At 49.0% G+C, this 15,644-nt stretch overlaps 1 protein-coding gene across 5 annotated transcripts in view; it reads right to left on the minus strand.

Moving 5' to 3' along the window:
- Positions 1-15,644, minus strand: part of LOC119183081 (solute carrier family 2, facilitated glucose transporter member 1-like) — an 89,427-nt gene that overhangs the window by 2,239 nt on the left and 71,544 nt on the right. For 2 of the 5 annotated variants that reach the window (XM_037433567.2, XM_075888836.1), the window contains exons 2-3: positions 4,805-5,131; positions 32-457 (exon numbers count right to left, since the gene is read on the minus strand). In XM_037433567.2, the coding sequence (XP_037289464.2) occupies positions 32-457; positions 4,805-5,131 (753 nt within the window). Of the gene's footprint in view, positions 1-31; positions 458-4,804; positions 5,132-12,339; positions 12,441-14,277; positions 14,500-15,055; positions 15,245-15,644 lie in introns of those variants that run through there. The other 3 variants (XM_075888833.1, XM_075888834.1, XM_075888835.1) reach the window with 3 other exon arrangements.

Below are 15,644 nucleotides of genomic sequence, written 5' to 3' on the forward strand. Positions count from 1 at the left end.
CTTTTTTTTCCAGAATGCAGCAGCTACTCACCCTCGAGACCATCTTGATGGCTTCAAACTCGGCCCGCATCTCGTCCATCTCGTCGTGTACCTCGATCGTGCCTCGAAGCCAGGTGAGCGCCTGTTGGGCGGCCACGTCTCGGCCCTGGTTGATGAGGATGTACTTGGGCGACTCCGGGCAGAGGGGCAGCGTGGCCAGCATGAACAGGCTGGGAACAACGGTCATTGCGAAGAGAGCGGGCCACCGGTCTGCCGTGCCCAGTGCCGAGGGTAGACCCAGGATCTGACTGGCCAGGATGGAGATGGTCACCACCAACTGATAGATGGTGCCCACAGCGCCGCGCAAGTGCAGTGGCGAGATCTCTGTCAGGTACATGGGTGCCAGACCCGCGTTCAGGCCCGAGCTGAGACCCACGAAGAACCGGCCCAGGATCAGCATCTCGTATGAGCGGGCCGACTGGGTCACGAAGCTTTTGTTACCACGGTGTCCGATACGAGAATTTTCTACACTCATCAAATGCGATGCATTTTTTTATGCTATAGGGGAGACTGGCAAGAAGCTGTGGGCTTCTTGAGTATGATGATCCTAGTTTGTAGGTGTTGTTTTTTTTTTGCATTTCCACCTATTCTTGTCGTAGTCTTGGTATATTTTTTCTTTGCTCCCTTATCTCTTACTCTAGGTGGCAGTTACCAGCCTGTTTTCTCACCATTTTCTTTGTGTCCTTGTTCATGCGTATTAGATAATAATAATAATAATAATAATAATAATAATAATAATAATAATAATAATAATAATAATAATAATAATAATAATAATAATAATAATAATAATAATAATAATAATAATAATAATAATAATAATAATAATAATAATAATAACGCAACGGGTATGAGCAGAGTAAGAAGCAGAGTAAGAAGTCCTCCCAAGTAGAAGAGGAGGACGTCAGTTGTAATGCTCATAAAAAAGGTACTCTACGCTTTCTTTGCCAATCCACCGAGTGGGTATGCGCCATATTTTCAAGAAAAACAAACAGACAAACTTGGGCAGCCTGCTGACGCCATCATTACCTGGAAGTTAACGTCGCCCTGTATATAAACATCGTTCAAACGCAACCATAGCAGTTTCGTTGTGGAGGTGCTGGGCGGTTCGACCAAAACGACGGACCCGCTGCCTTAAGGTATACGCCGACGCCTCGCTCGACTGCCTCCGACGCTAGCGGAGAGTTCCCTATGTCTAACAACGGCGACCAACAGTCATTTACTATTCCTCCGCCACGAGCAACTGGTGCCTAAATCCATCACATGGAGCCACGCCCATTCTCAGGAAAACCCGGCGAGGACGTGGAGGAGTCGCTCGTTCACCACAAGCGCGCCATTAAGCAGGAATGCTGCGGTTCGGCTAGATCACGTCGCCCTCTTTATGACCGAAACTGCACTGGTGCGGTTTGAGAACCGAGAAGCAGCATTAACAACCTGGAACCGCTTCGCTACTGAAACCACGCAGTGCTTCGGTGACTACTCTACGAAAAACAAAAAACAAAAAACGAGTGGTGCAGATTTTGCGTCTGCGGGCTCATGTGCCTGGTGAGACGTGTACAACGCACATAGAGGCGATGCTCAAGTTATGTAGAACTGTGCATCCCCAAATTTCCGAAGAGTACAAAGTTGGGCACCTGCTGAAAAACATTGCTGAGGAGATATATAGCAACCTAATCGGCAAGACGAGTCTTTCATCCTTCTCTGACGTCATCAAGCACTGCCGCATGCTTGAGACTTCGAAGCTACACCGCATTACGACAAATTTTGGAAGGTTAGCGAATGTCGCAACCATGGCAAGCGTTGACGACAGCTAGTTTTCAATTTGACTTTGCGGCAACTGTAAGGCAAATTGTCCGCCAGGAGCTCGGCCGACACATCACGTCGATAGGTGTCGAGTGGCGTGGTAGTTATTTTAGCCAACCACATGAGCCTGCATTGGTTGTGGTACGAGAAATTCCGTTAAAAATTCTTGTTGGCCCATAAAAGCACTTGCAACGCAAATACCAAGAGAAACGAGGCAACTCTCCAGTGACACCCCGAAATGTCACATCACAATTCCACGGGAACATAACTTACCGATCAAGTCATTTTTAAAAGTCTCACTCATGACAGAAATTGTAGCACCAGTATCTACTAATGCAGTTGCAGGTACAATTTGAATTAACACACGCACTATGTTCTCGGTCATCATAATGGGAAGAAGAGTAGTTCGCATAGGCGGAGATGCATATAGTAATGCGGTGCTTCAAATGCTTATGCAGTCCCCTCTGTTGACTAATAATGTTTTCAGTGGTTTCTGCGTATAAATGTCTTCACCAACAAGCCTGCATAGTAGCGATAGCGATACAACTGCATGGTATACACAACTTGTGCGAGCATGTGCCCACAACACTGCAAAACAAAAAAATATACTATATGACATGGTATCAAAATGCGGTGATCAATAGATAACAGCGCAAAATCCACAGCCCACCGAAGATTAGTGGGATGTCCTGCTAAGGGTAACCCCTTAGCAGGACCTCCCACTAATCTTCGGTCGGTGGTGGATTTGGTGGTGGAGACCGAAACGACCAGCTTATTTATGCCAGCTACCTGAGCAATGCAAAAGGGAGAGCCGGGCAAGGTGGTCACAGCTTACCGACATTAAGCCGGATGTCGAGGGTTATAAGACAATATCAGTTTGGTCACTCAGTATACATATGCTGCTTTGTTTTGTAATACAGGCGCCGTTACTTTTCCCACATGAAATAACAAATCAAACTGACGACATACTGCATTATTATGCGACATCGTGTCGTGCCGGCCGCTACCACTGTGCTCACTGGCGCGCACGCTCACACTAGGGAAGAGGAATACGACTAAGGTGCACAAGTATTAGTTCGTAATGGCCCTGCAACATTTCCAAGTAGTGACCAAACGGCGTAATTATTAAGGAGTTTATTGCCTCACGAATCGACTACCGCAAAGTTTTTAAGACGCAATTGTTTTATGCCGGGGTCCACCAGGACTACGCTGACGTACTTTTGTCACGAATGCTGATAGTCTAGAAAAATGCTGATAGCCTGCAAAGAAAAAAAACGAGAAGGAGTTATTCTGTTGCGAGGCATCAAACCAGCGCCTTCTCAATCAACAGCGGCGCATGGCGCCATCCACTAGACCACGGAGAATACGTCGTGAAAGGTCAACATCAAGTCATACATACATACATACCATTTAGCGTTTGGCCGTCCTCAGAGCTTTGTAATAAAGCGACCGGTCAGAAAAGACACACATGGACAAAACCACGGCGGTAGGAGCTTCGCCCCTAAAATTAAGAATTGTGACAATTTCTCGCACCTGTCCTGTGTATTCTTGGGCGTTCCATTCGTGAGTCTGTTTGAACAGCGTGCTGTAAGTGTCGAGCTGTGACAGTTGCTAGTCCGCGCACGTCTTGTGTAGGCTCATTTCGTGCCTGCTTTCTGCTTGAGGTGTGTGCTGCGAGTTTCGCGCTGGTTGCTGCTCTTCATGTGACTTCGCCATTTGTTGCTGTAACTATCATTTCTTCGCTCTTGCAGCGAAACAATGCACAAAAAATGCTAAACTTGCTTTGTGAAGACGCGTTTCACTTTCGTGTTATACCGATTCCCAGAAAGAGGGACCATCCACATACTTTTCTTTTAGAATCAGTCAAGATAGGAGTGCAGTTAAAAGGGCTAATTGCCGCTCAGAATAAACACTTTCTTTTTCTTCTGGCATCATCGAGCGCACTGAATGCTATACGCAAGGGAAAAATGCAATGTGGGCGAGAAACGGAGATGCATTCGTCAGCGCGCATCACGATCTTAAGAACTTCTAAATTCGTTTTTTTTTCTTTTTTTCCGACATGTGGCTTACTAACAGTGCCATCTCGTGGTGGTCGCAGTAGTTATGTAGCTCACAATGCTCAAATTAGCCAATGGCCATGGACTTGAGGTTTATTTGGGTTATTGGCATCAATTTTTTGTCGAGAGAAGAGGGGTCGCATTAACGCTTACTTTGGGAATTAATTCTAAATTCTAGATTGCATGCTGCGCTATAATGTTTGGCTAACATGTTCTCAGAAGCCTCGACTATAGCGATTGTGAGCGTTATTCTACCATGCTAAAAAATATATCGCAGTGCTCCTTTAAGAACTTCGACCTCCAACTACAAGCACAACTCAGCCCTCTGATTGTGACCGAAAGGCTCGAACAACCACTTTTATGTGGGAAAATCATCATAGGCTATAGAATACCGTCACCACCAATTAGTTACGCGCCTCTTAATGACGTGTAGACCTCGTCGAGGGCTGTAGGAGTTGCCCTCTCATGACACACGCTTCATTTTTTATATATTGCCAATTGATTGATCGATATGTGGGGCTTAACATCCCAAAACCACCATATGATTATGAGAGACGCCATATTGGAGGGCTCCGGAAATTTCGACCACCTGGGGTTCTTTAACGTGCGTTCAAATCTGAACACACGGGCCTACAACATTTCCGCCTCCATCGAAAGTGCGGCACCCGAGGCCGGGATTTGATCCCGCGACCTGAGCGTCAGCAGCCGAGTGCCTTAGCCACTAGACCACCATGGCGGGTCTGGAACAGTAAGATTAGATCGCAACATTCTGAACACCATTACACGATCATTAGCTCATTTCTGTGAACGCAGCGAGCCAGAGAAGCATCGTCATAACTTCAAACTCGCCATGACAACGACCTTACACTTGACATTACTTGGGGTCTGGCAACACGTATTCTCACCTTGGAAGCTCCCATGAGGATGGCGGCGAGGAAGACGCTGATGTTGTTGAGAAGCAGGCCTCCTTTGCGGCCGAAGCGCTCAGCCACGAAGGCCGTCAGCAGGCCCCCCATCATGCCACCAACGCAGAAGATGGCCACGAAGATGCTGAAGATGAACTTGACTGTACCCTCGCCAGGCTCCTCTTCAAAGCGGTGCTTGTACGTGTCTTCGATGAACTCCTCCACCAGTTTCTGCGGCGCGTTAACCACGCCCGTGTTGTATCCATGCTGGAAGGCCGATCCCAGCGCCGCCGCTGCTATAGCGAACGCGAGATGCCGCGTGAGGCCCTGCAAAGCAGAACAGAAGCATTCAAGATTCATTTGTTATGAAGAAAATAATTAAGCACCATTCGTTTGTTGCACGCAGCCACAAGAAAATTCAAGCGGACTCTTCGGAAAAGAAAGACTATATATAGTTGAAGGGATACTCTTGCTGCTATGGGGATCATACCTGGTCCAGTGCCTTACCGTGCGGTCGTTCTATTAACTGAGCCAACCAGTATGCTGGAAATCAGCAGCGCGTGGGCAAAATTATGAGCAACTTGAAGTACATGGACGCAGAATAATGAAAATGGGCTCCGCGGAATCCCGTAAGGTGGCGGAAGAGTTCGTAAATATTTGACCATCACGCGCTTGTAGGACAAGCAGCATGGAAACTCGAGTGGATTTCTAAGAAAGGAAGGAGTTCCCTTCTGGCTTTGTGCCACGAGTGGCTGCTTGTCAGTTGACTGTTTCACGACACTTCCGCCACTTCGCGTCATATTCTGCTGCAATATTTCTCCATAGGCGCAAATTTACGAGGACAGATCACAGTGCGATCTACTTGTACATTCCTGCCAAGCAGTATGAGATCAAATCGTCTCGTGGTTTGATTCTTATAGCAGTGAATGTCAAGTCCGCACAAAATGGGTGATTGCACAGACGTATAGTTAAACGCAAGCACGGTAAAAGCAAGCACGGTAAACCGGAACATGGTCATACATGTATATACCAATACGTGCAGTAAGTTCGCGACAGCTGATATGGTTGTACATTGAGACAGTGTGCAGTCGTCTACCTTCTTGCGTTATAATCATGCCTTACTCGAGGTCGGGGACATTAATGCACCCTTAATTGGCCATTTTTTTCCGCTGATGTAACATTGAGGCTTCTGCATAGCATTTGCACTAGAGGCCCCACTGCTCGCAAAGGGCATGAAAGGAGGCGCTTAGAACAAATGCTATCAAGTAACAAACGCTTTCGTTTAGCAAAATCATTAAAAAAAACGTTCGATAAATACTGTTCAGATAGACAGGCACTGGCACTACGGCCCATGTATCTCGAGTATTGCTCAAATGACATTAGGAAGCGTATCCACTACACTCTCAGCAGCGCATGTGACCAGTGTCATGGTACGCTGACCAGAATCAAACATTTAGGTAATGAATTGCTAGCCAAGAAATGCATAAACAATTTCAAGTAAAAGTTTTGTGCAGCTGTAGATGGCCGTTATGGTCCTGTAGTGCCGGGAACGAAGTTCGAACAATGCAATAACCAGCAAGCAGCTACCGTGTGCTTCCCATCTAATTCCATCAATTAATATTCAAAATATTCCAAATGCTTGAACCCACTGTCGTGCGCACAAGCCCCCTTTAGCCCAGCCTGCAATAAGGCCACCACTTTTGGTGGCTGGGTACCCCGGCTACTGAACAAAGCTAGCATATTATGCAGCACCCATGGACAATTGATGCACAGATGGCCGAGATGGGGCTTTTAAATCTGAATTATAACCTGGCTTGAGACAGATGGTTCAAACATGAGCTCAGCCAGTTTTGCGTATCAACTAGCCAACTGCACAGCTGTTACCTTAGTCTTTTTTCACCGGAAATACTCACTATAGTGTGGTTCATCGACCGTAAACTATCATTCTTAGATCGTTATCTCCGGATGCGCTCACCCCAATTACCAATCAATCGATTGCGTTATACGTCTTAGTCTGTTCTTTCATAGTACCGCTATGAGAGCTCAACGTTCTCTGGAATAGTATATTACTGGATGCATTGCATGCTTACCCATAAAAGTACTCAATGCCACTAAAGCATGCTGTACGTGTAAACATGGCCGGCGTTTGGGGGCCCTCATGAGAACGTTATGTACTTGAAGACTGTTCGGAAAAATTGTCTCAGCCTCAACTCCGATCAATGACGTAGGCAGAAATTGGCTTCGATGGGGGCGCGCTCTTGATCAGCAGTTGGGGGACGCCACGCAGGCACGAATGTAATTTTGTCCTCTGTGTCACATGGCAAAATGAATTTCGAGATGGACACATGCTCTGTGTGCCACCCCCTGGCTGCAACACTGGTTTCGATGTCATGAACAGTTGTTAGGAATGAGCAGCACTGCGAGTGCAGAACGCAGTGATTACGCGCTGTATACGCGCCACGGCTCACTGGATTCCGTGCCGACCGGTTGTGCCCTCGCGGTCTCCGACGTCAGCGTAGCTCTGGCCGACTGGGCAGGCCCTACGCTATCTCCTGACGCCGACAAGAGCTCTCGCCAGTGGTGCCCCGTCCTCGGACTCGTGCAAGCGTGTCCATCTTTTCTGTCTTCTCCATACTTCCGTCATTCGCTGTCCCTCCGCCTCACTTTCTCCTTCTCTCTCTATCTCTTCACCTGTGAATTCTATCCTTTTGATCCCTTCTCTACCCCCATCCCTCGTGAGCTACTGTTGAGGTGTCCTCCCCTTGAGAGACAGTTACGGGGCTCACTGTCTTTTTCTTTTCACTTAAAATAACTCCCCCCGCCTCGCCCTCTTGTCCTCCACGAGTGGTGCACGCTGTGCCAGACAGGTCGCCGCACGCCCGGTACTCGTATCGGTCGATTTCATGGCGACGGGAACCTCCCGGAGGCATCGATCAGCACCGAAATGGTGCACTCGCTTGGCGGGACTCCGGGCTGTAATAGCGAACAGCGGGCTTTTGTTGCTCGCCCACGCGAAGGAAGTGGCGGGCAAGGGCTCAGCTTGTGCACGCTTCGCTCCGAATTAGCGTGCAGCCCGTGTCGTGTGCAGCGTTCGCCCCAGCGGGCCTTGACCGGCGCGTTCCACACGCGCTGCAGGACTTCGCCATTCAAGACGGTCGGGCGTGTGCGCGTAAATACGCATCACGTCCCATTGGCAGGATTCCTCGAAAGAAAAAGATATCTGAGACGAGGAAACGTCAATGACGTAAACAAGCTTACCACGACAACGTTTTGATTTCCCCAATTATTTATACGGGGTCATCAGGCTGTTGGTACCGTTTGTGGTAGTAAGCACGACACAGCACTCGGCTGAGACGGCACAACAATGCTGTGGGGTAAAAGCAAAAATTTTTTTTATATTTTTTTGTTTAACTGCCCGTCTAGGACACCTGCGCAATAACAATCACAGTTATTGATTGATTTGTGGGGTTTCGCGTCCCAAAACCACCATATGATTATGAGAGACGCCGTAGTGGAGGGCTCCGGAAATTTCGACCACCTGGGGTTCTTTAACGTGCACCCAAATCTGAGCACACGGGCCTACAACATTTCCGCCTCCATCGGAAATGCAGCCGCCGCAGCCGGGATTTGAACCCGCGACCTGCGGGTCAGCAGCCGAGTACCTTAGCCACTAGACCACCACGGCGGGGCAACAATCACAGTATTGTATTTTTTATCGTTATACTAGAATAAAAAAATTGATTGATATATGGGGCTTAACGTCCGAAAACCACCATATTGTCACGCGCTAGGGGCACGAAGAAATGTACAAGGCGATGCGACTGTCAAAATCTGAGACACAAAGAAGGACGTCTCCACTGGCACGGGTTGCTCGTCCTCGTCTTCTTCGTTCACTGGCACAGAACTGGCTCACTGTTCGCTGGCACAAGACACAAGGTGGCAATACGTATATGAAAGACTCCGTAGTGGAGGGCTCAGGAAATTTCGACCACCTGTGCTTTTTTAACGTGCACCCGAATCTGAGCACACGGGCCTACAGCATTCTTATCTGCTCAGCCCCGCTATGTAAAGTCGCCAGGAGCACCCCGGCTGAACTGCTGAGACCACTTCCTTCTGCTACATTACCTTCCATTCAAGCATCTAAGCGGGACCCTTCTCCCAGACATTGCTATATTTTGCTGTACGGATTACCGGGATTTAATAAAATAAAAACACGTGCACGTTGTCTAAGAGATAAGCATGTCTCATGTGTCTACGTTCACGTGCTGTATACAGATTACGTACGCCTCACGTTTGAAATTACATGCGGGGAAATGGCATGCACATTAACGGATCGACTGATGGCCTTACTGCATAGAAGATATACGTGCAGTCTTCGTCATTTTCCCTTTACATCCACAATGTCCCCTTAGGACCCACAGGTCTCGGGATCGAATCCCGGCTGCGGCGACTGCATTGTCGATAGAGGCGAAAAAGCTGTAAACCCGTGTGCTCAGATTTGGGTGCACGTTAAAGAACTTCAGGTGGTCGACATTTCCAGAGCCCTCCACTATGGCGTCGTTCATAATCATATGGTGGTTTTGGTATGTTAAATACTACATATCAATCATCAAGGTTCCCTTAGCTTTCTTTCTCTCTTTTACTCAGCACGATCAAAATATTATTTAGTATGAACCAGCTTGTCCACCACACTGCACTTCCACTTTTTTTTTTTTGCGCTAGCTCTGATGCATAACTTCACCTGGTATTTCTTGCGCTAGCATCTTTCGAAGTCTTAACGTTTCACGCAGAGCTACGAAGTAGCTAAGCACACAGCGAGTGCAGCGATGTCCTTGTTGCACAAATCGGTCGAAGTAGGCCGTACATAGGTTGATTAGAAAGACAGCTGCGCACAGACACATGCCGCCTATCAAAAAGCGAAAAACGCAAATGTCAATCAGCGTTCGCCGGTGATGAGCGACTGGCATTTACCATTTGTTCGTTTTTTTTTTTTGTTTTCGCTACGGAGCGTGTAGGGACGGTTTCAGTTTGACTCGGCCTCATTCGTGTGACCTGAAGCTGTGGGCTTATCCTTTTAGCGAGCGCGTCACTCAAAGGCCCGGCGAAACCGCACGCTTCGCAACACTGTATATTTGCAGCCAACCTCTTTTTCTACTGCATCATATCCTCGACTCGTCGCGGTGGTGGTTTCGTTATGAAGGGGGGGGGGGGGGGGGAGGGGACGTAGCTGTGCGAAACCAGTTCTGCCGGCACTGCGCAGTCGCGTGCAAATTTACACGGCTTTTGAAGAGTGAGCGACCGACGTCTGCGGCACGGAAGGGTGTTGGGGGTGTGCACTGCGGCGACCTTAAGACGACCGGTTCTCCAGCGCGCCCAAGACGTGTGAGTGCCCACCCGCGGTCTCAGACGCGTCGGTCAACTCAATGAGGTGCGGCTCGGCGATGAGATTTCGCAGGTACACCACAAAGAAAGAGATGATTGATTTGTGGGGTTTAACGTCCCGAAACCACCATATGATTATGACAGACGCTGTAGTGGAGGGCTCCGGAAATTTTGACCACCTGGGGTTCTTTAACGTGCACCCAAATCTGAGCACACGGGCCTACAACATTTCCGCCTCCATCGGAAATGCAGCCGCCGCAGCCGGGATTCGAACCCGCGACCTGCGGGTCAGCAGCCGAGTACCTTAGCCACTAGACCACCACGGCGGGGCACCACAGAGGAAAAGAGTCAAAGCGATTATTGCTAGTAATAAGGTGTGTCCGAATACTTGGAAAAGTTGAAAAGTTGAATACTTGAAAAGGAACAGCCAGTCGAATATTGTAGCGTTCTTTTGGATCCTTATCCCGAACCCGGACACATGCGTTCTTAAGCCTGCGATTGAGCTTGTCAGTTGACATGGGTTGAGGAGAGTTGACACAAAAAAATATCAGGCCAAATGTGATGTGACTTAGCACAGTCACCGCATGCCCTAACCTTTTTTTTTTTTTCCAAGCGAGGGTGCGGGGTTAAGCCCTACCACACCCGGCCACACCTGTGGGCCCCGCATACGCTACATGGTAGCACGATAAGCGCGATAGCTACAATCGGCGCGGAAATGTAGAAAATACAGGTATACGTGCACAGCTTGCTTCTGAACGAAGCATTGCGTCATCACTACATCGAAGTGCTGATGGCCTCTTTTATGGCCCAACTCGCCTGTGTGCTACTACGCCAGACTGTGCACGTCACAGGCTTTCCCTTTGAAAACCTGCATGCATGCCCGAATTCATCGTCTCAGTTCACAATAAAAATCTCAGTTCGAGGCTCTGCCTCCGTATACAGTGCCACATAACCGAGCATTTCACCATGTACAGTGCTAGAAAACCCCCATACTCGATTCTGTCGCGTTTTCGAGAGTAATCAAACGCGATTTTCTTGCTCTGGCGATAACGGTTGTGTACTGGCCCCGAGGTTCTTGACCGCTGGCCAGTGTGATGCAACGAAACTGCTTCTATTACCATTGCATGAGCCTTACCGAAGCAAGGGTTCAGCTTGCACTAGTCGCAAACGGGGCATTTCCTAAACGCGGACGTCTCTTTCGCGCGTTCAGGTACGCCACAGCACACTGCCTAGCAAGAAACGCCAGCGGCTTATCTCAGTTTGGCGATAACACAGACACGCAAACGGCAGCAACGAACTGCGTAGTCTTTCTAAAGATAGAAGGGCGCTGACTGTAGCGTAAGCGTATGCCGAGAAGGCTCATTCATGCCTCCGTGTGGCACCGGTCGCGCTACCACTTGCGACCAAAAAAAAAAAAAAAAAAGCGAGTGATGGTCACACCTGCTTGCGACTTCGCGTCACGTAATTCCCGTCTGCTTGCATTCCACAGAGAAACCTGATTTCCTGTTTTCTCACTTCTGATTGGTCGACAGAGTTGCGACTGCCGTTCGCGGTTTTAAAAGTCGAGCAGCGAGCCACTGCGCCAAACCAGGTGATAAGAATAACCTGGGATTTCGCATCCGAAAACTACGACATCAATATGGGCGATTCCGTGGTGCTCCGGAAATTTCGACTAAGCATGGTGTTCGCTGACATCGCACTGGCCTCTCCTATTTCGCCTCCACCGAAACCATTGAGCCACCGTGGCGGATGTGCGCTGTAGGCCTGGAGCTATGTGTAGCCCTCAGCGGTTAAAATAGAGGCCAGGTTTGAGGGGAAACCGCTGGTACGCTGTACGACGTACACGATTTCTATTGTTACTTAAAAAAATCACCTGAAGTGCTACGGATGGCACGAGACAGCATTACAAACTGGCGCGTCAGTAGAAGCGATTGTTTCAGCCAGGTAGTAATTAATTACTGTCAAAACCAGTGCAGGGTGACGCATGCGCTGTCACATCGGGTCCGATAAGTTTCGTCATGGCATATAGCACTCTTTCTCGCGCTAAATTGTTGCATGCCCTAAAATTGCCAAAATCGAAACATCGTTGATACGTGTATACATATGTCGAAACCTGCTGCACATTACATATGGAAGTGTACAGCCCCACTCACGTCTGTGCAGAACGCGCGGGCTGCCGGCTTTGCTCGGTGAATCAAGGCGGACGATTGAGCCAGATGGTGGTACATGATCCAAGATTACAACGCAGAAGAAAACACGGGCGGGAAAAAAAAAAGACAAGGACAAGCGCAGTCTTTTTTCCCGTCCGTGTTTTCTACTGCGTAGTACTCTTAGACCTTTACTCGGCGAGGCGTTGCGGTGTGCCTACACGACCTGCAAATCTGTGCGCAATACTTCCAACCAGAAACTACGTCGGTGAAACGCTGCTTGCGTGCACCATCCGAGGTTATCACGCCTCCACGTGACCTCTTACGTAGTTAAGAGGCAGAAAGTGCACACAGTTTGTACTGAAAGAGACGAGCACACGCAATCAACCCAAACGCGTCGTTCTTTTGCATCGAGATGCAGCTAACTCCCGAGACCGACAGCGCGTTCGGTTAAACAAGCGCCTTGCTAAGGGTCAATTGCCTCTCGTGTGTAGCAGTTCTGCATGTCTATTAGGCCAAGAATGCTCTTGAGCACAGCAAACTACCGCAAGGTGTCTCCCCTCCCGAACAAGGCCGGCTGTCGACGTGATCTACGCAGACGTGGATGTGAATGTTCGTACGTACATTCGTCAAAGAATTATTAAAATTTGCCCATTGTTAGGCTCCTATCGCTAGTATGGATCACATATAACGAGAGAAAATGCTCCCTCTATGAACTGGTATAGTGAAACTCGCAGCTGGCCGAGTTGGTTCATATTTCAAGGTAAACTGGCGCGCACGAACAAAGACAATGACACAGTTTACCTTGAAACTGGCATATAACGTCTTGATGGAGCAGCGCAATCGTCCATCGTGGCAGCATGTGTCATAAAATGATAATTATGGGTGTTTAACATCCCGAAACCACTTGATGAGGCACCGTAGTGGAGGGCTCTGAAAATGCTGACCCCCTGGGGTTCTTTAACGAGCCCTTAAATCTGTGTGCTGGCCTCAATCATTTTCGATTCCATCTAAAATGCGACCACCACGGCCGAGATTTAAGCGCTCGACCTGTGTGTCAGCAGTCAAGCGCGATGACCACAGGACTACCGGTTCCGATTGGCTACGAGTCGGTTCAGCACCGTGTACGACAGCCTTTAGCAGCTAGGATGCGCTTTTAGGCTCGTCTGCGTGGGTTACATTTCCAGATATACGGTGTCTTAAAGGATGGGGACGAAATGCAAGACCACCCATGCATTTAGATTTAGGTACCGTCAAGGAACTCTACAGGTGGTCAAAATCAATCCCAAGTCCTCCGTTACGGCGTGACTTCAGTTTATTCAAATTTTCGACCTCTGATCGATGTCTGCTTTGTTTTGCAATAATTGTTTCACATAGTACAATACTGAATAGCCGATATTTTATAAGCGGGCGAACAATAATACCGACACTTAATTTCCATAATATTTATCGTTATATATAAAATAAAATTGCTTTGAGGGCTAGTGTCTGACACAACGTCAATGAAAATTAGGTTTTCATGAACGTTCCATACTTATAGTCAAACAAGTCACGCTGCGCCGGTCTCACACATCTGTATCAATCTACCAGCTGCGTTACTCTATAAGTATTGTTTTTATACATAACTGAAGTATACATGTGCAGCAATCATTTTAAAACAGCCGTCCAGAGGCTGCTACGAAATATACTGTGACGCTCACAGCTCTGAGTTAATGTAGTACACACACTTTCGAGCGGCTCATAAGCTGGTCTGAAACTCTCATTTTCTTGTCTTTGCAATATTCTCCGCGCGCGACAAAAGTTTTATCAACCCGCAACGCTGCTTGTACGAATGACGCGTTGGACCAGCGCAGCTGCACGACCGGTGCGTCCTGTATCGGACAACATAAGTGGTCACAACGAAAGCTGAATGGTTTGTAATATGAATTAAAAAGTGCGACTCACAGCTCGAACTGGAGTCCTCTGCCACACCGGGATGAGGCGGGTTGCGTCGAGCGTCGCGTTTTCGAGTCTGACCATCGAAGAATCGGCGTCAGGCTCCCGGAGAGAAGTCTACACGATTCGGCACGCGCCGGCGGCCGAGGCGTACGCAGGCTCGACGCAACGGCGGCCAAGTGACGACTGGTCCGCTCTCAACGGCATCCAAGAACCCGACACCGATAATCTGATGCGTCGGCGGCGAGGCAGCAGCACAGAACAAAGCGACGGTGGCTGAACTCTGACGAAGACGATCCTTTCGTTTCGCCGACGAGACCCACTAAGCTTAGCGGCACGGCTTCGCCCTTTACTTTGCCCTAGTCTGTTCCGCTCGTCGGCATCTAAAGAAGAAAGTATGCGACGGCGCGTGCACAGTATCGCAGTCCTTACGTGCTCTGGAAGCGGCCACGTCTGAACCTGTTGGCCTCGGGAGTGGCGACAGCGACCACAGTGGACGCGGTGAAATCTGATCCAGAAAAAAAAAAAAAAAAGTCGCGGTTATCTCTGGAGGTGATTAGGCTGTTCAGCTACACGACATTGAGCTTGCGAAGGCTGTCACCTCGGTTTTTCCGGCCCTAGGGGTCAGGAAGTTCGTGCATGTCACGCAGTTTGAAATATCTGTCGCGCCACCTGGTGCGTTACAGGTGTGCACATGCAAACAGCTCGCCCAATAAAGAAAAAAAAAATAAAGAAGAAAAACCCCTTTCTCGGCGCGCAGACGTGTTGGGGAAGAGTGCGTACTCACAGCTCTTCGGATGTAGGGCATGGGCGGAAGATGGTCGAGGAAGAGGAAGATGCAGACGACCGGACGTGCGTAGCACCGAGCGGCAATGTCGGCAGGCAACTTGAACCGGGAGGTGTGCGCCGCGCGGAGAGCCGCCATTGGCTGGCTAGCACATACGTCACGGCCGTGCCCCCCCGCCGCCACGTTTTATTCTTAGCGTGGCGCGGCCCACGCTTGCAGCTGCTAAGTCGGCGCGCTTTCCTGTTATGCAGGAACCCCCTAAACACGAAACCGGCTGCGGCGGCGGCGGTTGATAAAGCGAGCAGCGCTCTCACTCACTGCGGTCTACGTGCGTGCTGCGACCGTGTTTCGGCTTCGCGCGTCGGCGCGTGCGTTCAGTCGTTACAGAAACCCGAGCAGCGATTGCCGGCCGTTACGTCACTCATTTTCGAAATGAATGAACACATCGCGTGCGTCCTCTCCCAAATACAGCGAGACCCGGCTATATCGCACTTGCAGAAAGGAATTATGCCTTATCTGACAAGCCCAATGGTAGGATTATAAGTGACGTAAAATCCCAAAACCAGCCTCGAAGGTGGTTGTACTGCAC

Source organism: Rhipicephalus microplus, chromosome 3 (genome assembly GCF_043290135.1).
Source record: "Rhipicephalus microplus isolate Deutch F79 chromosome 3, USDA_Rmic, whole genome shotgun sequence".
NCBI classification, from domain to species: Eukaryota; Metazoa; Arthropoda; class Arachnida; order Ixodida; family Ixodidae; genus Rhipicephalus; species Rhipicephalus microplus.